The sequence below is a fragment of the Sphaeramia orbicularis genome, chromosome 9 (genome assembly GCF_902148855.1).
Source record: "Sphaeramia orbicularis chromosome 9, fSphaOr1.1, whole genome shotgun sequence".
Lineage (NCBI taxonomy): Eukaryota > Metazoa > Chordata > Actinopteri > Kurtiformes > Apogonidae > Sphaeramia > Sphaeramia orbicularis.
Genome location: NC_043965.1, coordinates 40,839,421 through 40,862,710, shown reverse-complemented (window position 1 = coordinate 40,862,710; position 23,290 = coordinate 40,839,421). Strand labels below are relative to the sequence as shown.

General features: G+C 36.4%; 1 protein-coding gene across 1 annotated transcript in view; it reads left to right on the top strand.

Moving 5' to 3' along the window:
• zmat4a (zinc finger, matrin-type 4a) overlaps positions 1 to 23,290 on the top strand; it is a 434,438-nt gene that overhangs the window by 359,171 nt on the left and 51,977 nt on the right. Inside the window, exon 6 of the mRNA XM_030144264.1 lies at positions 4,195 to 4,291. Within this exon, the coding sequence (XP_030000124.1) occupies positions 4,195 to 4,291 (97 nt within the window). The remainder of the gene's footprint in view (positions 1 to 4,194; positions 4,292 to 23,290) is intronic.

The following is a 23,290-nucleotide window of genomic DNA, read 5'->3' as shown; positions in this document are numbered from 1 at the left end:
GCTTTCATAATTCATAGTTTGAGTTCTTGTTTGTTCAGTATTAATTGTCAGCCTTGGAAATCCAAGCTGGACTGACTGTACATATCCTGACCAAGGAAAATACAATTCTCACTCTGTGCAATTATCTACACCTGGCTTTTCTGCCTCCGTCCACAATAATATACATTATATAGACATAATATCGTCTAAAATTAACGTTTATTTGCAACATAGCATAGCAAACTATTACATGATCAAAAACAAAAATTTCTCCGTTTTGAATGTCTGGGGTCGCCAGAAATTTGTGATGTTAAAATGGGGTCATGAGCCAAAAAAGGTTGACATAAACACTCCATACCTCCAATAGTCCTATCCTCCATCATCATCACTCATTTATCCATATAGTTGTGATAGTGTTTAATTTTTGTTTACATAGATGGTAGAAGTTTCTATTATTGGTACTAGCAGCTGCAGTAGTAGTATATCCACTGTTGTACTTGGATTTGTGGTAGTAGTATTAACAGTTGTGGACATTTGTTCTAGTTATTAGTAATTATACTAGTAACAGCTGTTACTTTTTCACAGTTCTAGTTCAGTTTGTTGTGCATCCATGCCCCCCCCCCCCCCCCCCCCCCCCGACCCCCACCCCAAATCTCCTTCTCTTTAACCTCATCTGCTCACTTGTACCTGTTAAAAGGAAGTTTTTCCTTCCACTGTCACCACGTGTTTACTCCTGGAGGATTCTGTTGGTTTCTGTAAATTGGTTTTAAGAGTCTGGTTTAGACCAGCTCTAAATGTAAAGTGTCATCAGATATCTTTTATTATGATTTGGTGCTATGTAAATAAAATTTGATTGGATTTGATATAGTGCGTGTGATTATTCTGGGGCGGCCATGGCTCAGGAGGTAGAGCAGGTCGAAGAGTTGGTGGTTCGAATCCCGCTCTAGTCATATGTAATGTGTGTCCTTGGGCAGGACACTTCACCCTCCTTGCCTCCAGTGTCACACTGGGGTATGAATGTGTATGGATGTTCGACGGTGGTCGGAGGGGCTGTTTGGCACGAATTGGCAGCCACACTTCTGTCAGTCTGTTTAACACCACTTATCAAATCAAATCAAATTTTATTTATATAGCGCCAAATCATAACAAAAGTTATCTCATGACTCTTTACATATAGAGTTGCTCAAAACCAGACTTTAAGCCAATTTACAGAAACCCAACAGTGTGAATGTGAGAGTGATTGAATGATCAATAATGTAAAGTGCTTTGGGTGCCTTGAAAAGCGTTATAGAAATCTAATCTGTTATTATTATTATTATTATTATTATTATTATTATTATTAGAAGTAGTAGTAGTAGTATTAGTATTCATTCATTGGACAGTTTGACAGCAGAGCCCAAGTGGTTCTTATATCAGAGGTGGGTAATCCCAGGTTCATCAAATCAAAGTCCTGTCATGTATTGGTTCCAGCTAGGGGTGTAATGATTACCGGTATAACGATAAACCGCAATAAAATTGCAGACATTAGTATTTCTGTTTAAATTCTAATTATTTTGATAACCGTGTTTGATTACCGCACTTTTCTGGAGAAAATGCCAATGTAAAGATCTGCTTTTATGTCAAATATTTGAGTATAGTTTTAATTTATTACAATTTTGATTTTCTATACCTAATATTTGGAACCAATATTCACTTTTAAAGTCTGTGAAAAGGTTCGTTAAGTGTCTTTGTGTTATTTATGCAATAAATTCTATACATTTTTCAAATTGGATTATATATTTTTTTGTGTTTTTTGGCCTTTTATTTTTATATAGTAGGTTAAAGTGAAAAAAAATAACAGGCAGATGATGTAGATGAAGTTGTGCTGAAAAAACAGATCCCAAACATGGGTATAGTAAACATTTGTTTATATAGTATATAAGGCAAAATCAAAAATACTGAAAAATGGACAAAATAGGCTCAGACCACTAAGGGTTAATATTTGAATGTTTCTGCAACAGAAAGAACACAGTGCCTATTTTATTTTATTTGGCTTTTTTTTTTTTTTTAAATACAACTTGGTTAAATTGTTTCAGTGTGTGTATCAGTACTTTTCGAACATTTTGAGCACACTTTCAACAATGTCGCGATAATAATGATAACCATGATAATTTTGGTCACAATAACCGTGATATGAAATTTTCATATCGTTACATCCCTAGTTCTAACCTGTTCATTTAACACTGGTGATTCCACTAATTATCCTATTGTCTACCTGGAGGAGGGGTTGTGCTCATCATAAAGGGAACCAATACATGGCAGGACATTGACTTGATGAACCTGGGATTACCCACCTCTGTCTTATATCGATCAGTAGGCTGGTATTTTTGCTGGTATTTATTTATTTTTTTCATCTTTTTAGACATTTTGTTTTCTTGTACTTCTATTGACTTGCCAACCAGGGGCTCGTTTCTGCACTAGTTCGTTAAATCGTTAAGCCCGCGCAATGCAAAATGCGTCCATTTGACACATTTTTTGCTATCCCGTTTCTGGGCTCACTCATTGTTCGTTAACAACTAACGCAACGCAAAATGCGTTCGTGTGTTAGTTCGTTAATCCCAACGCAACGCAAAATGCGCTATCCTGTTTCTGGGCTAGTTGGTTAAAAGTGAGCGCTAGCCCAGTTGCGCGCTAAAGGGCTGATTTTAACGCGGACCACAGAGGTCCATGTTAGAAGGAGGACGTATTTCACTTCGTTTCTGTCATGTTTTTCCTCTGAAATATTATTTACATTTGAAAAAGAAGATTTTTAACACAAGTTTGACAATATCTTTAATGATATCAGATTTTTTCCATGGACATTTTGCACTGATAAAAACGAATTTACCGAGTGAGGACTGATCCGCTCACAGAATTTTATGCTCTATCGATACAGTATATGGATAAATATAGATTAGTTCAGGACAAAGTATGTGTGGCTTTGAGAGATGAATGAATGAATGAGAACCGTATGGGGGCAGAGTCAGTGAACCAGTGCCACATACCATGATACAGTCTGTTTGTCCTGTTGTTCGGTGTGGTTACGACCAACAGTAACCATTTAGAGTTCTGTTCATAAAGTCACCAGTGCGGAATAACTGGGGTCATCCAGTTGACAATCCAGTCACAGTTGAGGGGGTCCATCTATAGTCAGATGTGGGTGAGGAGGTCCATCCAGATAGGTGAGGGTAACGGAGGAGGTCACAGATATCCCATAATACTTCTTCCTTCTAACCATAATGCTGTCAGATCAGATGACTGGAAACAGTGGGAGCAGAGGCGTTCATTCTGGGTTAAATAGTGAACGCACTTGTTTAGCCCACCCTTCAATGCAAATAGTGAGCAAACGCTGACTTAGCAAACGCAGCGAGCGCAGAAACGGATTTTGCATTCGTTAAGCCTCTGCGTTCGCCGACTCATCGTTCGCTCACTATTTACGTTCAAGGGTGTGCAAACGGCTATTTAACCCAGAAACATACCCCAGTCCCTATCAGCTGATGAAATATCTTCACCCCAGCACTGAAATGCACCAAGAAATTCTACTTTTGCGTTCTATTTATTTAGTTTTAACTACAAATAAAACATTTCTGAAGTATACAGGGTGGGGAAGCAAAATTTACAATATTTTGAGGCAGGGATTGAAAGACAGTGTATGACCAGTTAGTTTATTGAAAGTCATGAGAATTTAAATCTTCAAATCATATTTTACTGCATTTCTAACGGTCTTGTTGTCTACCTCGAGTTCAATTGCCATTTTTCTCATGGATTTGGTTGGATCCTTTAGGATTTTGGATTTGAGAGCTTTAATAAAAGCTTTGGTACGTTTTTTGTTGCTTCCTCCACTTCCAGAATTTCTCGTAATAGTTTTGCTCATAGTCATTCTCTTCTTTCCATTATAAACAGTCTTTATGGACACTCCAACTATTTTTCAAATCTCCTTTGGTGTGACGAGTGCATTCAGCAAATCACACACTCTTTGACGTTTGCTTTCCTGATTACTCATATGGGCAAAAGTTTCTGAAAAGGTATGGATAATAGTGTTAGGTATGATTATGACATCAATATATGTTTGGTTTCAAAACAATTGACGTAGTGTCTGCTGAGAAAAAAGAACTAAATGTTCATTGTAAATTTTGCTTCCCCACCCTGTATGTGTTGTATCTGTTGACTTCATGTGTTCAATCTGTTTGATTCCAGGCCTGAAGCGGAGCTACACCTGTGAAGTCTGCAGCGTCACACTGAACTCGGTGGCACAGTACCATGCACATTTGCAGGGCTCAAAGCACCAAAACAAGTGAGTTCGCCGCACGTCCCGGTGTAGCGTTGGATTCCCTTACTCTTTGAGGTTGCCTTTGCCCCTCAGATGCAGTGCATTTCACACAACATGCATAAAACATGTGCACATTGTAGAGGATTAGTGAGACAGAAAATTCAGATGGGCTCATTTAGCCGAGGGCCGGCTTTGATTTCAGTCTCATTAGAAACAATTTTTAAGGAAGGAAATCTAATTGAGCCTTTTCCTGATGTTATGCTGCAGCTAAGCGTGGTCGTGCCTATGCTGAGCTGAGCTGAGAATCAACAAACTGTTACAGTGTAGTCTCAACAAACAGCCAGCCGGCCTCTTCCAGCAGACTGTGCTCTAGAAACAGGCGATAAAACAAGAGCTCATTTAAAAAAGCTGCACACACAAGCTCCTTATAGTCACAACAGCTCCTTTAAATGAATACCCTCATCAAGCTTTGAAAACGCACCGTACCGTAAACAAATCTTCAACTTTTGCTATATAAAGGGACTTGTAAGAATATAGTTTATTTTCAGCTTATATCTGCATATCACATAATTTAATTTAGACATCCAATTATAATACTGACAGTTTATTCTAAATACAGCTCTGCCTGTTTAACCATACTGTGTCCTTAGGGGGATATTCTGTTGTACAATACACTGCATACATTGTACTTTATTGAAATATTGGGATATTGATTGTAACAGTTAAAGGATAGCTCCAGGGGACAAAATCTGGTGCAAACTGTGTCCGTTTTAACCCTTAAAGCAGTGTCTTTCAACCTTGGGGTCGGGACCCCACGTGGGGTCGCCTGTAATTCAAATGGGGTTGCCTGAAATTTCTAGTAATTGATTAAAAAAAAACAAAAAAAACAAATTATTTAAAAAAAACTTACTAATAAAAAATATATGGTGAGTTGACAGAGACAATCCCAATCCATAAAAGACATGACAAACTGTGAGTCTGAAACTGAAGCACTGTGGTACTGTTTATCTTCCAAATGTTCATTGTGGTCAGTTTCAGATGCTGCAGCTCTTTCATAATTCATAGTTTGAGTTCTTGTTTGTTCAGTATTAATTGTCAGCCTTGTAAATCCAAGCTGGACTGACTGTACATATCCTGACCAAGGAAAATACAATAACAATACATTAATATTATAATACAGTACAATAAAAATATACATTATATGGACTATATGTCATCTAAAATTAACTTTATTTGCAACATAGTATAGCAAACTATTACATGATCAAAAACAAGTTAATTTTAACAAAAAAAAAACAAAAAAAGTCTCCGTTTCGAATTCTGGGGTTGCCAGAAATTTGTGATGTTAAAATGGGGTCATGAGCCAAAAAAGGTTGGAAACCAGTGCCTTAAAGGCTTAAAAAACTGCCAATGACAAAATGCATCTGCTGATCTAAAATGTTTAGTAACTTCTAAACCACTAATCCTTTCAATACATTGAAATAATTCATCTAAAATGCAGTTTCTAAGCTTTTCAATGGCATCAGATATGACAGATATGGACGTTCAGAGGCTCTGTAGTGAATGTGGAAACCCAGGCTTGTTCTGCAGCATTGATTCATCAATAAAACCCTTGTAGTTTGATAAATGACAGCAGTTGTAGATGTTTGTTTTTACATTCAGTTAATGATATTTTTTGGTTTTCTTCAGTTTTCTGTTTTGATGGAATAAGCTTTGTATTTGCACTGAGTTTTTATGATCTGATCTATGCGATCAGTACATTTATTATGGGACAATACCTGATTTTCATTGAAAAATGTAAAATGCAGACTTGCAGAGGATATACTGACATTTTCAGGAGCTTTGGAAATGCAGTTGAAGATTCATAGTGGAGTGCAAAATCTTTTAGTTTATCTCAAACAAATGAAAAAAATGAACATATTTGGAGCTACACAACAAACAAAAAGTTAAGGATATTTTTAATTTTTGGGCTTTTTTTTTTTTTTTTTCCAGTTGGGATTCTTGCACAGCAATTTTTACTTTTTTTTGTGAATTGAATTTAAACACATTTTTTAAATGACCAGACATAGTTTTATTTACAAATGGCAAAAATTTTAAAAAATTAAAAAAAAAAAAAAAAAAAAAAGAAATATCCTTAACTTTTTGTTTGTAGTGTATGTAGCTTATACTGGATAACAGTGGAACACTGCACTTAACTTTGCATTGCACACTGTATTTTAAAATTGTTTTAGTTTTTATGGTTTTTATCACACTGTTATTTATTTATTTAGTTATTTATTTATATACATATACTGTTATTTGTCCTGTATTTTTTTATTATGTGGTGCAGAGTAGCCCCACTGCAATTTCGTTGTAACTTCTGTGCAATGACAATAAAAGCTATTCTATTCTATTCTATTCTATTCCATTCTATTCTATTCTATTCTAACTCATAAAACAGTGACAATTCATTGGAAAGGTTAAATATAGAGAACAATAGTTGTATGTTTTTAAGGGGTTAAGATTAAACATGCAAATACATAAGCATAACATACAACACATAAAATCTAGCTCGTAAATGTGGTAAATAACTACAATGACATACCTTCTAAACAGCTGTGACCCATACTATAGCCTCTGCCAATTCAAAAAGTAGAACCAGGTGTGTGTTTTTATTCTGTTAGATGTATTAGACAAACTCAGATCCTCCAAATATTAAAAACGCAGTCTTCTGTTCTAGTACCGGGCCTGATCCAGATTCATTATACTCACCCGAACGGACTGAACCAAGCAGGAAAACGACCCCCAAACGAGTCCAGTTCAATGAGACTTTTTCAATTCTCCCAATACAAGCTCTTCTGAAACGACATTAAAGGAAAAAGAAAAAAAAAAAAAAAAAAAAAAAGAAGAGGAAAAGCTGGAAAACGTCCACATTGCAGGATGCTGCCTCAGAGCCACCACATCCCCTGCCTTTTGACTGCAGTTGAATTACTGTCAAACATCCAGCCCCTACTAATTGCTATGATGAAACTATACTTGAGCCCATCTGATGTGACTGTAGGCAACGCTGTACAAAAGTGATATAACTGTTAGTTTAGCAAATTAATTGAATTCGCTTAACAAATCAAACTGTGCAGTCATATTAAAGTGCTGCATAAATTTAACACTAATGCTCAAAATTGGGTAATAATGATGATGGAATGAGGAACGGTACGCAACAAGGAATTCTAACGGCAGTGTTGGTTGTGGTTAGTCGTTGGTAGGAAACTAAAGGCTGTTGATGATTTTAACCCTTTCATGCACAGTGGTCACTACAGTGGACAGTTATTCTACAGCTGTTCTCTTGTATATTCATGAGTTTTGTTTGTTTATTTGCATTTCAGCCAACACAGTGGACGCTTATGCATCATCCCATACACTGACATTCATACCATTACTGTAACTTTGCTGTTCTTGGTAAACCTGATCTGCAGTAACATGTTTTTTGTTTTTTTTACTGTAAATCAATTGCTAATTGTTATTAGATTGTAACAGTTTTTTTTTGTTTGTTTTTTTGCCGTATTATATCCATGAAATTAATAATAACTAGTATTAGAGTGTGTTAAATTGTTAGAAAACATCTGATTAGCAGCATTAAAAATGTTATTATCGCATAGTTTTCCAAATCACTTTCTGATATTAGGTTTCAAATACATGTTTCTTTGCTTCAAAAATTAAATACATGGAGTAGCCATTTTTCTAACTTCTTTAAAAAAAAAAAAAAAAAAAAAACTCAATTGCATTGTTGTTTTCATGCCTAAAAAGGAATAAAAACACTCAGGAAAAATATATTGGGTAAGAATATCATAATTCATGCATGAAAGGGTTAAAGCAATGGAGTCCTTCAAGTTTAAAGAGCCGGTGCTACTTTAGATTCTTTTCTCTATATGTAACATTTCTCAAGTAATTTGTCACCATTTATTATAAAATAATCCTCTGTATTGTGTATTTTTCCAGTAAAAATCAGGTATTTTCCAATATTTAACCCTTTCATGCATGAATTATGAGAACCTTAATCAAATTTTTTCTTGAGTGTTTTTATTCCTGTTTAGGCATGAAAAAACACAATGCGATTGAAAATTTTTGTCTGAAAAATAAATAAATAAATAAATAAAATAAAAATAATTTAAAAAATACATTAAAAAAAGTAATATTGAAAAAAAAAATTCTTATGAACCTATTTTTCATGAAGTTGCATAAATGTCCACTCAGCTGGACACTACACGTTTAATTTTTGACGCACAGAAACATGTATTTACTGATAAATTGTGTGAAAACTATGGGGAGGGCTTGTGATTCTGGTGGTTTATGCTCAGGAGAGATCTACATAATGTTACCAATTCATGTCAGAAAAGATATGTAGTGTCTAAAAACTTTACTAAAGATATGTGTAAATAAAAAAAAAAAAAAAAAAAAAGAACAAGAAAATCCATGAATATACAAGAGAACAGCTGTAGAATAGCTGTCCACTGGAGTGACCAGTATGCATGAAAGGGTTAATTAACAGATCATTAGGGGTGTTAGAAAATATTGGTTCGGCAATATATCGCGATATTTCTTTTCAGAATACTGTATCGAAATTGAAATGTACTGTATCGATATTTTTAAGTATCTATTCAAATGCAGATATGGTGGAGGTTCATTTTTGTTTTTTGGTTTTCTTTATTGTTTTTTTATCTTGTTTATTATAATTTAACACTGTTTTATTAAATAATGGTTATTTGAAGTATCCTGAAAGCACTTTTTACTGTCTGAGAGAGGCAGATTTTAAGTTCCTTTGTTGGAATTGCACAAAAATAATGTTCTGATGTCAGTTATGAACGAATAGAATATGAACATTTGAGCAGGATCTGAAACTGTAATGTCTATAAAACACAATTTAAGTTTTAACACAGGAAGATTTTGTGATATAGCATTAGATCCTGTTTTGATCAAATAAAAATGTGTTTAGTATTTGAACATATTTGTGGTGTAATTCAGTTCTTCCAGGAAAAAATCTTAAAAATATATAAAAATCTTAAAAATATATATGAATGAATGAATGTAAAATGAATAAATGATAATAAAAATAAATTAAAAAAATCTTAAAAATCTTTTTTTTTTTAATCTTTAAAAAAATAAAAAAATAAATAAAAAATTGCCTTATTAACAGTATCGTGATATATCATGATAATTCGTATCGTATTATGATTTGTATTGTATTGCTAGATTCTTGCCAATACACAGCTCTACTGATCCTGTGGACGTTCATAAAATCTCTGATTGAAGTTGAGGGTTATTATACCAGAAACAGAGAAAAAAAAAATTACGATCCAAAAAAATGCATTTGAACACTTTTTTTCTTCGATTGAAGTGATTTTTTTTTTTTAATAGATTTTTTTTGTTTTTAAATAAAAATATATTTTTGGCTTAAAGCAATAAAGAAACAAATCTACCTTCATAATTTGTTGTGGCGTTCCAAAAATGTCCACTCCGCTGGACACCATGTGTTTAATTTTTGAATATCAGAAAGTGATATACAAAATCAAAACATTTTTAATGTAGCTAATCTGATGTTTTCTCATATTTTATCATATGTGCAATTTTTATTAACAATTGATTTACACTCAAACATGTTAGTGCAGATCAGGTTTATCAAGAACAGCAAAGTTATGGGATGATGCGTAGGCGTCCACAGAGTTAACTCATATTGAACTAAAACAACAAAACCCATGAATATATTAGAGAACAGATGTGGAATAGCTGTCCACTGTAGTGACCAATATGCATGAAAGGGTTAAAAATGTGAACTTTGACCTACTGTTCCCAATGACATCTATTCTGGGTCACTGGCAATCTATAAACCCAATTTGGTATGAATTCAACCAATAGTTTTGCTGCTAATGTTAACAAACAAAGAAACAAACCGAACCAAAAACAATACCCCTTGCCTCCCCCTTTTTTTTTTTTTTTTTTTTTTTTTTGGGGGGGGGGGACGACAACACAATAAGCACCTCTCTTCTATCTCACTGTCTGAATTTCATTGAAATGTCAAACTCATATTTCTCATAAACACCCTGTGGTAGCGATGTAATGTATTTCCTCTTTTTCAATATGAATGACAATCAGTTCTAGTCCGTTCAGGCAGATTCATATCAAGGTTTTGGTTGAAAAACTCTCACACGACTGTTTGATATATACGCAGAGGGAAAAAGGGATTAGTGGATCAGCAGGTATTAAATATTTTAGATCAGTAGATGGTTTTGTTGCTGGTCTTTATGGGTTAAAACATGTTGGGTACATTGCCTCCGTACCCCCCCCCGTCCCCCAACTCAAACTGCATTCCCAAAAGTGATTATTAATTCATGTGTTTTCCTGGAGTCTCCTTGGCACTGATTACTTGACCCTAAAGCAGAGTTGGTGGAAACAACACGACCGCAAACTGTGCCGGCGTTCTGCGTGAGCTTTGGGCAGCAACTCTGAATTGATAAAGATTCCACGGGTGCATGTCCTGGAATTAATTCACTTTGATTTTTGATTTTATTTATTTATTTTGAACATGCAAAGAAACAAAATAAAACAAAACAAAATAAAATATTTAAATGGACAGAATCTATCTTCAAGCACATACAAGTCTGAATTTTGCATGGTCAAAAAAGAGTAGGAAGAAGTATAAACTTATTTAATCCTACCCCTCAGTGCTTTTACACCTTTATCACTAACTTAATACAAGAATCCAACAATACTTTTTTCCTAATTTTAGCATTGAACCACAACAAATACATAATGCAGTAACTGAATTACACACAATATGATCATGTCAGTACAGTCATACAGACTCAACAATTCAGCCATTTTCTTCACTAATTCCAGCATATTTATCAGTACATCATCATCCATAAACAAACAGGCCTCATTGTCATTATTAAATACTGTACCTCTCAAGAATCATTTTTTATATCTTTTTAAACTGAATTATGTTTGATATTTGTTTTATCTCCACACACAATTTGTTCCACAATTTTACTCCACAGATGGTGATGCAGAAACTTTTTAACATAGTGCGTACTTTATAAATTTTTTAATTTAACTTTCCCCTTAAATCATAGACTCCTACAGCACCATGGACGCTATGATTATAGAACGTTATGAAATGTTTAAAGCTGTATAAGGAATAACACTGAAATACAATGTGATATAAGGAATGACTTGTGCGCTGTCCATGGTGCTGTATTACACATATGTGGCGTACGGGGCTAATAGAAATACAGGTAAAGTCATTGTTTAAAGTAAAACAAAAACTTTACTTAAAAACAAAACAAAACAATAAGTTCTCAATTAAATTGGATGAGTAACTTCCCTGAAACACCTTCTTTCAAACACATTCAAAACAAAGATAAACTTTCTCGGATCTGCTTATTTGGAACCAGTCCCGTGTAAGGATCTTGGATTCAGAACAATGGACAGCGCATGATTCATTCCTCATATCACATTATATATTTTCCCCTCATAACTTTAAACACGTCATAGCATTCTATAACCATAGCGTTCAAGGAAAATATGACAGTATGACACTAACTCTATTCAACCCATAAAGACCCAAACCACCACAGTCCAAAATCATCTACTGCTCTAAAATGTTTAATAACTTCTTAACCACTAATCCGATCAATACATGCAAATAATTGGTGTAAAATGCAGCTTGTCATCTTTTCATGGTCAAAGTAGAGCTTCCAGCCCGGCTTGGTTCCGAGTTCTGTAAACGAAAACAGTTCTCAGAACTGGAGCTTGGAGGTCCATCCTGCGGCCTGGTGTACCGGGTAACAGCTGCTTAATGCACCGGTCTACAAGCCTGCAGGAGGGGGCGCTAGAAGCCTAGAGCCCGCTTTGCGCAGGGCACAATGGGCGATGTGGAAGTTAGGGTTGGCATTAATGAAGTAAAATAAAATGACATGCGCTGGCATCAAAGAAAATGTAAACAGCATAAGAGTGCAAATGTGTATTAATTTATGGGTCGGACCTGGTGGAGAGCATTATTCAGAGCTAGATCCAAGGTCACTGCGGGTTAGAGCAGCTCCAAGCCCCGCAGGAGCCGGGCTTGGAGGACGCTAAGTGGTGCTTGGAGGTCGGAGCACAGCTTACTTCCATGACACTTAAACGAAACTGGATCCGTAAACAGAACTGGACCCTTAAACTGAACAGGTTCCAAGTTCCAAAAACGGAACTGGTTCCGTAAATGGAGCCAGTTCTGTTTTCGGAACTCGGAACAGGTTCCGTTTAAGGAACCAACTTCACGTTCCCCATTTTACTGACATGTTACAGGCACTGTTTGGAAAAAAGCAGTTAAGGTATGGCAATAAATATTTAAATAATCTTTCTGTTTAACATCTTTCTGTGTAAATATCTCATGTGACAACATGGACACCTGCGGCTTATAGTCAGGTGCAACTTATATTCAGGTGCAGATTATATTCAGGTGCGCCTTATAGCCCGGAAAGTACGGTAATTAGGGAGCATCAGATTTCACAAAATCACTTACAAAAGACAACAAATCACCTTTAAAAAACTGCCTACGTGTGACCATGGAAATGCACTGACTATGCTAAGCTAAGCTAACAGAAGGGCTGCGAGAACAAGGCAATGAGAGCACTGCAGCACAAACCCTTTTGCTCGCTTATCTACCTCATTGATAACTCATGTAAACCTTTATTTGGGTTTAACATTTCCATGTAAATAGAAGAGAAATACTTTAGTTCCGAATTAATTTCTTCTGTAAAAATAAATCGGATTTAAAAAACATCATGTAACCGTACCCAATGAGTTTTAAAGTTTTAGATTGTAAAAAAAAAAAAAAAATTCCCCCTGTTGGGCAGTTTGTGGCTGCACATATCCACAGGATGTTGGCATCAGAAGACGTGACATGGCGTTTAACAGCCCTGTGCTTCAGTCACAGATGCCTGCACCGCTGTTGAAGCCACTGGGTTTCCTGTGTAGATCTCCACATATCATCACATTACACACACACACACACACACACACACACACACACACTTGCCAACCTTGAACAGGACAAAGCTCTCACAGGGAATTCAGACCACATGCGACCTCCCGAGCCCCCGCCTCCACAACACCCGGCCTGATTCCATCCGTAGCCTGCAACAGCGCCTCAGGTCTATTTAGGTCATTGACTTTATGACAGTTTACATGGGGAGAATATTGGCTTATCCGCCTTAGGCTCCTGACAGCAGCTGAGGGGGAATTTTTATGTGTTCTGAGTCCTTTCTTATTAGTGTGCTGAAGAAATTCACACAATTGTTTACCGTTTCCTAGCCTTCCATGATGATTGTGTCCTGCATTTCATATTTATAGGTCTTCTGAGTGACTGGATCAAAGGGCAATTATATATATTTATTTATTTCCATAGGATTCCCATTAATTATTAACACCGGAATAACTACACATCTTGGGGTTCACACAAAAACAAACAAGGCATTCATACATTATGGACAAGAAATAATAATAATAAATGAAAAAAACATAGTAATATTTAGTTCATACACCAAAACAAACAAAACAAGATCCTCAAACATTTCATTATTGACAATAACTAATAATAAATACATAATTTAGGACCTGAAGTGGCTCATTTGCATTTAAAGAGCCAGCACTCAAAACGACCTTTCTGGTATCATTACTCAGAAATAGGGTTGAAGATGGACCTGTGGAGTTGAATTAATGAAGAATTCAGACCCAAACATAGCATTTACAGTTTATGTAAACCACAGGGAAATGTTTGCAAATGCATAATTCTATTTTTTTTTAAAAAGCAAAAAAATATCATTCCTTTAAGACACACATTTTTCTCCCAAAATGAACCAGATTATGTACCAGTCCCTTGTTACCCTGTAGAAAAGAACAGTGAAGGGCGAGTCTAGCAGCGTATTATATGTTTTTATGTTGTTAATTAGTTCATACCCATCTACAACAGAGAAGTTTAATTAAAGGTGGACAATGTGACCTCAAAGATCGTAACATGAACTCTTTTTAATCACAATCCTGATCTGCAATTATAATTGCTTTCTTTCTTCTCATTGTACTGTGGAGGACAAGTAAAAACAGGAAATGGATTTCTTTGTTTGAACAGTGAAAACACAATAATACATTAAGGATATTACTGTAGACCATTAATTAGTATTAAAATAGAGATCAGAACATGGGTTTAATAAATAATCAAGATGTGAATTGTGTTTTTACTTCTCATTATAACTAACAAAACAGAGCCTGAGGAATTACTATATAATGGATGTACATACAGTGTTTAGCAAAAGAGATATTAAATAAAACCTAATTCAAATGTTCTGTGCAAAATGTCATATTTACACTAAACCTCATTAACCCTTTCATGCATAGTGGTCACTCCAGTGGACAGTTATTCTCCAGCTGTTCTCTTGTACATGTTACGGGTCCCAGGTATGGTACCACAATAACAAAATACAAATCTGTGAAATACAGATAAAGTTGAGCAGCAATCAAGACACGGAGCATTCAGTTCTTCATCCAGATTGCGTCTGTATTCAAACATCACAATAAAATATGCAATACAAAATATGGCTTTTAGTATCTCTGTCTCAGTTCTTAATAACTGTAAAATAAGTGCGATAAATGTCCGTAAGTCCTTTCAGTCCATTTTCTTTTCACAGAACACATTCACATTAATAACATCACATTTTCACTATACTATGCATGGTATTACATTTTATATGAATGAATCAGAGCTACTATAATGACATAGTGCAAATCACAGCAGTACTCAACTGTATTTAGAGCAGCAACATCTTATCTGAGATGATTCTGGACATACACACTTAACATAAATTGTTCACTGACAGAGAAATACAAAACCCTTTTAATATAGAACCATTTACTATACCTAAATCTTAAAGAAAACACATTTACTCCTTTTGACTTCATATTTCACACTGACACTCCTCAAAAATGAGCTAAACTTATTATTTTATTATCTATAACACACTTAACCCATTACCAGTTCTGCTGTAAGATGTATTACATGTGTGAGAGCCGAAATAATAATCAGTACAAAGCACATAAACATTAGTGACATGCCTGCGAGACCTGACGGAGGGAAAAACAACCCACACATTCGCGATGCGGCGTGTTCCCGCCACTAAGAGAGCAGCGCTACTTTGAAGTTTTTAAAGTTCACAAAAGTACTTAAATCAACACTGAAACACTTTCATAACTTCTGTCCACATGCAGTAAGGCTTTAAACAACCACGACTGGTTATTTTTACCGACTACTAACCTGTGAAATACAGATAAAGTTGAGCAGCAATCAAGACATGGAGCATTCAGTTCTTCATCCAGATTGCGTCTGGTACGTGGGCGGAAGTTCCCACCTGAAACTACCTGGAGTGCAACCGCTCCCGTGACAAAGGTTCCACCTGGATGCTGCTTACATTTATCATGTTTTTTTTTCATAATATATATGAAATATAAAATGACATGGCTGTCAACTAATTTTTCAGAGCATTATTAAACCCTGTAAACAAAGGAAATTATTTTCCATCTGCCTAAATTAAATACTATACAAAAATGGTCGCACTATTTTTGGCATGTCACATACATTCATGTGTTTTGTTGTTTTAGTTCCATATCATCCAACACAGTGGACGCTTAAGCACCATCCCATAATAATACACTGATATTCATACCATTACTGTAACTTTATGTTCTAGATAAACCTGATCAGTACTAACATGTTTGAGTGTAAATCAATTGCGAACTGTTATGAGACTGTAATTTAAAAGTTTTCTTAATCAAAAAGTGTTTTTTTTTTTTATATTATCTCCATGAAGTGAGTAATAACTAGTGAGAAAACATTAGATTAGTTGCATTAAAATGTTATTATTTCATAGATTTCCCACAGTATATCATTTTCTGATGATAAGTTTTAAATACATGTTCTTTGCTTCAAAAATTAAATGCACAGTGTCCAGCTAAGTGGATATTTTTGTAACTCCATGAAAAATAGGCTCATAAAAAAAAATTCAATTGCATTGTTTTTTAATGCCTAAGAAGAATAAAAACATTCGGGAAGAAAAATTTCAACTAAGGTTCTCATAATTCATGCATGAAAGGGTTAAAATTCATATCAGCGGTGTAGAAAAGTTTTGACATTTTATTTATTATGCAATGGGTAGAATTCAAGATAGTTCCAGTATTTTCCATCTTCAGTTCAATTTTCCGCTCCGATCTATCAGCCCTAATCAGTTAATATCAACAGTTATTGATGTTTTTTTTTTTTTTCTCCCATTAACGGATGGCATTTACATGTCTCAGCAGGTCTGCTCAGGTTAGAAATGAGGTGTGTACTTGTAATAGTGATTGGTGTGTAATTCTGCGTTGCGCATGGTCGCACTGAGATGAAGGAGGTCACGCTAATGGAGCTGGAAACAGGAAGTGCAGCCCACAGGACGCACTGGTTTGTAGCCCTTTGTTGCTAGGATGAACTAAGGTCAGGAAAGCAATGAGGAAATTCAATTTTGACTCAGTGTGGGAACAAATTACCCGTTCATGACAGGTGTACTAATGAGAAGTGTGATCGATACCCCTCTAACGAGCCAGCTACATGAGTAGAACAACCCCGATGCTTAAACCCACTGATTTGCTGCTGGCATCCAAAGTAGGAAACTCTAACCTAATGGACTTAGTCTTTAGATTTACTATCTGATTTCACTTTATGGCATTCTTCTCTCCAGTCTTTTGCCTCTCTCGCTCCTCTCTCGGTTGTGTTTCGCCCTCGCCTCGTCGGTTTCCAAACTTAAAGCAGAACACCTAAAGTAGTGTTTCTGTTTTTGTCTTCCTGTCTTGCTGAAACGAAAATAGCCCAGAGGCTCTGTGTGTTTCCTAGTTGTGGAGGAGAAGAAGAGCTCAGAGAGGAGCCAAAGAGACGGGAGGCTGGTCTGTCTGGTCACTGTTAAATAAGGGGAAAGGAGAGGGAACTCATTTGACCTCTGGGTGATGGAAATAGAAGCACTCTCTGTTGGCCCATTGACAAGGAACAGAGTGGATGATAACCACTTTCAGATCAATCTCAGAATCTGTGCTGGTGTTTCAAGCATCGACCTTTTTTGACTTCAGTCAGCATTCGTCTATTAACAAGCTAAACATGAAAAAGACATATATAAACTCTGCATGAATTAGTGATCAGTGTTGGGAATAACAGTGTTTAAAATAATGGTGTTACTAGCACCGTTATTGTTTTCCAGTAACGGCTAATCTAATGAATTACTATTTGAAACGTTACAACGCTGTTATTGTTACCGGCACTGAAATGTGGTACGTTACTATGCACTGATATCTAACTGCTGTAGGGATGGGAATCGAGAACCAGTTCTTTTAGAGAACCGGTTCCCAGTAGCTCAATTCCTTGGAATCGTTTGCCTGCCTGCTTAATGATTCTGCTTATCGATTCCGCCTTCGTTGTAAATGTGCAATGACGCCACACGTGTGCTGCATTGTTTTGGTCAGAACGTAGCCAACATGGTGTTGAGGTAGAAACGGTCTGAAAAGACGACACCAGGTCCACTTACTTGGAACACTGTCAAAGCTTCCATTTCTTCAAAAGGGTGGAATCCCTCCAATATCCTCAAACATTTGTCCACAGCATGTGAATCATTTACAGGAATGTCACGTATTTGATATGCTACTTAGCGGTGCTTGTGAATGTAGCGGCAGAGTGAATGCCGGGCGGGTTCCGGTTTTGGTGCAGGCAACAAACATCGTAACTCCTCGAATACAAGTTTTCGAAGGTAAGAAGGGAAAGGAAATGAGGTGCACAACAACGGGAGACCCGAGCCGAGTTGAGCAGAGGGATGAAAAAGCACGGTAGAAAAATGGGGTTGACAGGAGGAACTCGTCAGTACTCCTCAAGACATTGTGGTGATCGGAGACATGGAGGATCCACCACCAGAATACCTACTAGTCCTCTAACATTTTTCTTTTTATTGGCTACGATAACTAGAGGTGGCATATCTGAAATTCGCTCGTAACTCGGATTTTGGCTCTCAACTCAAAGCAAAAGAATCGACCAAGTAACTTGGAAAACTCATAAGTTGGTGCACTTGTAAGTCAAGGTGCCACTGCATTTGGATAGGAAAAAACAGCATAAAGGGCTTAAAAGAAGAAGAGCAAAAACTCCCAGGTACACAGTGACCAATAGTGTGCAGACTGAGGATTTAAACACAATTTATAAATTAATTTAAGTCTACATTGCTTCACGGTTTTTGCAATACTGAGCAAAAAACTCTGTAGTTACAAGAAACTAAGATTCTACCATCTTCTGTGAAGGGATTTTTGAGTTGCTAGTGAATACCCATGACGGACTTCAACAAAGGTGGTGATTTCAGACAGGTAGGGGTTAAATCCATGACTGACAACTGTAATTACTGGTCACTGATCAGACTTCCTCAGATGGGACTCCACTGCTCCACTCTGGGATTGACATAGAAACTTGGAAAAGACTGTTCACTTTTACACAGAAGTATGAAATTGTGTCAGGTCATCGATATTTATATTCATGCCCTGTCCACAGCAACAGGAATATTTAGCAAAACTGACATTTTTCTCTACATTTGGGGCTCTTCTCCACAGACGAATCCCGTTTTATGTCACTGAAATGGAGATTTTCTGAGATGCTGTAAAGAAAGTAAAGTAAAGATTTCGAAAAACTCCAAAAACTGGTTTGTGTGTTTAAGGATTGACCAGAAGTGTCAAACATGCAGCCCGGGGGCCAAATCTGGCCCGCCAAAGGGTCCAGTCTGGCCCGTGGGATGAATTTGTGAAATGCAAAATTACACTGAAGATAATAATCATTTTTATTTCATAAAATTCAGTATCTTGTCGATCTGTTGGAGCGGGATGGGGTGGGGGTCCATACATAACATCACTTCCGCTAGTGTGAAAACGAAACTGAAACAACATACTTTCAACGTCCGACTCCCGACTTCTGTTTCTCTCTTATACAGTGGATCTTGCGTGAAATTTTCCCAACTTCTAACCTGTATCCACTGGAGCCCCTCCACTGCTCTATGAGCCCCCCGCAAATGCTGGGCCCCATGAATTTGTCATGTTTACCCCCCCTTATCGGCGCCCCAGGTCACCATTGCTGTCCAAACTTGACGCATCAACTGCTGATAAAGATTTAATGATTTAGTGAAGAACAATCATGATGACAGTCAAATTTGGTGCATCAACCCCAGTTTGACCATGAAAATAAAGGATAAGTTCAACGCCCAAAAAAGTCATCCAAGAGCTTCCCAAGTTGCACCTACATACCAAATACAAAGGAGATCGGATGATGGGTAATCATGTGGACACTGTTGCTGAAGGCCAAAGTTGATGCATCAACCCCGATTTGACCTTGATAATGAAGGTCAAGGTCAATGTCCAAAGAACTGAAGTTTCACCTAAGCATTTAACATGACCGTCCAAAGCCCACAGCATCCACAGTTTAAAGCCAAAAGCAATAGAGTAGTCTTTTAGTATTGTAATGTGCACTGAGATACAGAACAAACAGTGGAGGAAAATGCCAGTTTAGAAAAATATTGTGATTAATGTGGACATGGCAGTCATCTTTTGTTTGGGCTGTGAGGAGAGCGCTGCAGAAAGAAGATGTGAATTTTTAAGTACTGGTGGTTTTCCCTCTTGATTTTGACTCCTGCAGCTTTGGAGTTTTAAGTAAACAGAAAGCATACATATTCTGTTATTTCTGTGTCTGTTAAACTCAAAACAATACAACTAGTAATGAAGGCAGCAAAAACAAGTGGTTCCAGGCACAACAAAAGAACAAAACACATATTGTAGCTTATTTTGGCATCGATCCAGCTGACGTTATCATGTATACCAGTGGCAATTTCTCATAGACTGCAATTGAAGCCCGGCTTCCCCTAAAATTACGAAAATTAAATGATTAAATATGTACGGTTGTGTTGACATTTCATTGATTCCAAATGTGTTAGATGAGTTCGTTCAGAATCAGCTTTATCACAAATCAACAGACTCGATGTTGTTCACTTCTCATACATTCCCGTTGCGCTGTTTTCTCATTCGATCTCTGCTCAGTGCATTTGTCCGTAGACGCTCAGCGTCCATGCACTTCAATGGGACTGAGTGGAACAGTTTTTTTCATTGCCTCAAAACTGGACGGTAATTGGATAAATGCCCCCGGACGCCGGGTGTCTCTGGGGGTGAATGGAGCTGTGGGCGGACCTCAGTCGGGCTGGATGCCAGGCTTCCACGTGCTGATTGGAGGATCAGTCAAAAGGCTGAATCCCGTTTGATTGACAGCTATTTTGAGACCTACTCCTTCACTGACACAGTTCAGTTTAATACCGTCGCGCATTCTGCTGTGAAATCGAGAGAGAAACCACTACGAAATTACTTGTTAATTTCTTGCACTGTAAATAAAACACACTCATTGTACTTCCTTGTTTCGAGTTAACATAATTTCAACGTTTTCCTGTTTACTTGGTACGATAAGGTCACTGACCATTTTCTTAAAAAGGAATGGAGGGACGAAGTTATGTTTAAATAACTTGACATTTTTTTTGATGTAAGCCGACAATGAGCCTCCCTCTCTGAAAGACGAGCAGCTGCCACTGGTCTATACGTGTGCTGATGTCAGTATATTAACTGCCTCTATATTATGTGCCAAGTTTGAAGTAAATTGAAACAAAATGGATGTTTTTATAGACATCTGAAATTTCGAAATTTAAGTAAATGGGAGGAAAAAAATATTTTAAAAACTCATTAAAAATTTGAACTTTGACCTGCTTTTCCCAAATATAATGACATCTATTCTGGGTCACTGGCAATCTATAAGCCAAATTTGGTATGAATTTAACCAGTAGTTTTGCTGCTAAAGTGTTAACAAACAAACAAACAAACAAACAAACAAACAAACAAAGATATAAACTAGAAAAGTGGGGTAATAAAAATAATATGCAAAACAATGCATGTCTACTCCTTTGAGCTTGGACCCAAAATACTCATATTCTCCATCCAAATACACATTGTACAGCAATAATCAAACACTGGTGTCAAGCATGCGGCCTGGGGGCCAAAACCGGCCCCCCAAAGGGTCCAATCTGGCCCCTGGGATGAATTTGTGAGATGCAAAAATTACACTGAAGATATTAACAGTCAAGGATGTCAAAATCATTTTAGGTCAGTTTAATCTAAAGTGGGTCAGGCCAGTAAAATACTATCATAAGAACTTATTAATAATGAAAACTGCAAAGTTTTCTCTTTATTTTAGTGTAAAAAAGAAAAAAAGTAAAATTACACAAAAATGTTTACATTTACAGACTTGCCTTTTACAAAAAAAAAAAAAAAAAAGTGAATAACCTGAACAAATATGAACAACCTGAAATGTCTTAAGAGTAGTAAATGGAATTTTACCAATATTCTGCCTGTTATTAAACGTTTTGTGTATTTTTAGATCCACTATGATCTGTAAGTTGTAATGCACATCCATAAAAAATAAACTGAGATGTAATATTGTTAACACTGCATTTCTTTTTCTTCAGAATTTTTTGGTCGTTCATATTTTTTCATGATGTGTTTAAGTACAGTTCGTAGATGTAAACATTTTTATTACAGAATTTAACTTTTTTTCACTCAAAAGCACAGGAAGTGTTCTTATCCTATTATTTATATTTCTTTACTGGTCCGGCCCACTTTTTTTTTTTTTTTTTAATCATATTAGGCCGATCTACAGTATGTTATAGTATTTACCACATTACCCAGCTATGTATTGTTTGCACGTGTCTAAAGCGTGTACAGCTGCAACATTGCATGACATTAACTGCACACATCCCCATGGAAAAGAAAAACAAGACACAATTCATTTTTACTTATGTCATCTCATTTACCAACACAACTGAGCACACATTTTGACACTATTAATATTTGATCATCAACTACTTAAAGAAAACAGTCAACTTGTACACATCCCACTGTGACGTGAATTAAGCGGTGATAAACACAATATTTAACTATGCTAACAGATCTGTAGTTGATATCGCTACGCCTTCGGTGATGTGACTCCATCCGCTCCTACACTCTATCTTCCCACCGCCTCCAGAGATAAACTGTGCTGCACACAAACAGCGATAGGGATCTGAGTCCGTTCTGGTTTACACAATAGATGACTTTTTTAACACACAACATCGTCGGCCTTTTGTTGCATAGAATCCATGAACTCTATATAAATGGGGGATGAACCTTTGAGGATGTCACATGCTGATTTGTTGATTTTCTGCAGTTTTGAGACATTAAAGATACCGGAGACTTTCTTGACCAATTTTTCATTAATGTCATGTCTCGTCAGAGTTGCTAATAATGTTAATGTTTAGTGTTTCATGTCTTGTCTTTGGTTTTCAGTGTTTTGTCTTTGTTTGATTTATCACTTTATGTTAAGTTAGAGTCGTTCACATTTGGTCCTGTCTTGCACTTCCTGTTTTATTTTGTACACATCTCTTCCCTCTCTTTTCAGACCCTGACTTCCTCCCTTTGTTTGTTTTCCCGCCAGTGTGATTGTTAGCCCCACCCCTGATTGTTGTCACCTGTGTTCCCCCTACCTCCTGTATAAATAGCCCACTGCAGGTCATATTGGGCTTTATGTGGCCCCTGAACTAACATGAGTTTGACACCCCTGTGCTACACCTTAACATCATGATTTACCCGCAGTGGCAAAAAAAAATACTAAAAACAACTATGAAAACTACTCTCATGGTTAATCCTTTTATATTTTTGGTTGACGTGGTCTTATTTTAACTACAGAAGTACTTCTTCGACACTAAAACACTAAACCCAAAAGTTTTTAAATCATCAATCTCAAAAATAAAAGCAAATAGTAAATAAACGAACTTTTTCCTACATCAACACAGATATATTTTTGGTTTTCGGGTGAGATTTACTTGACTGGTTTCATTGAGTTTCATT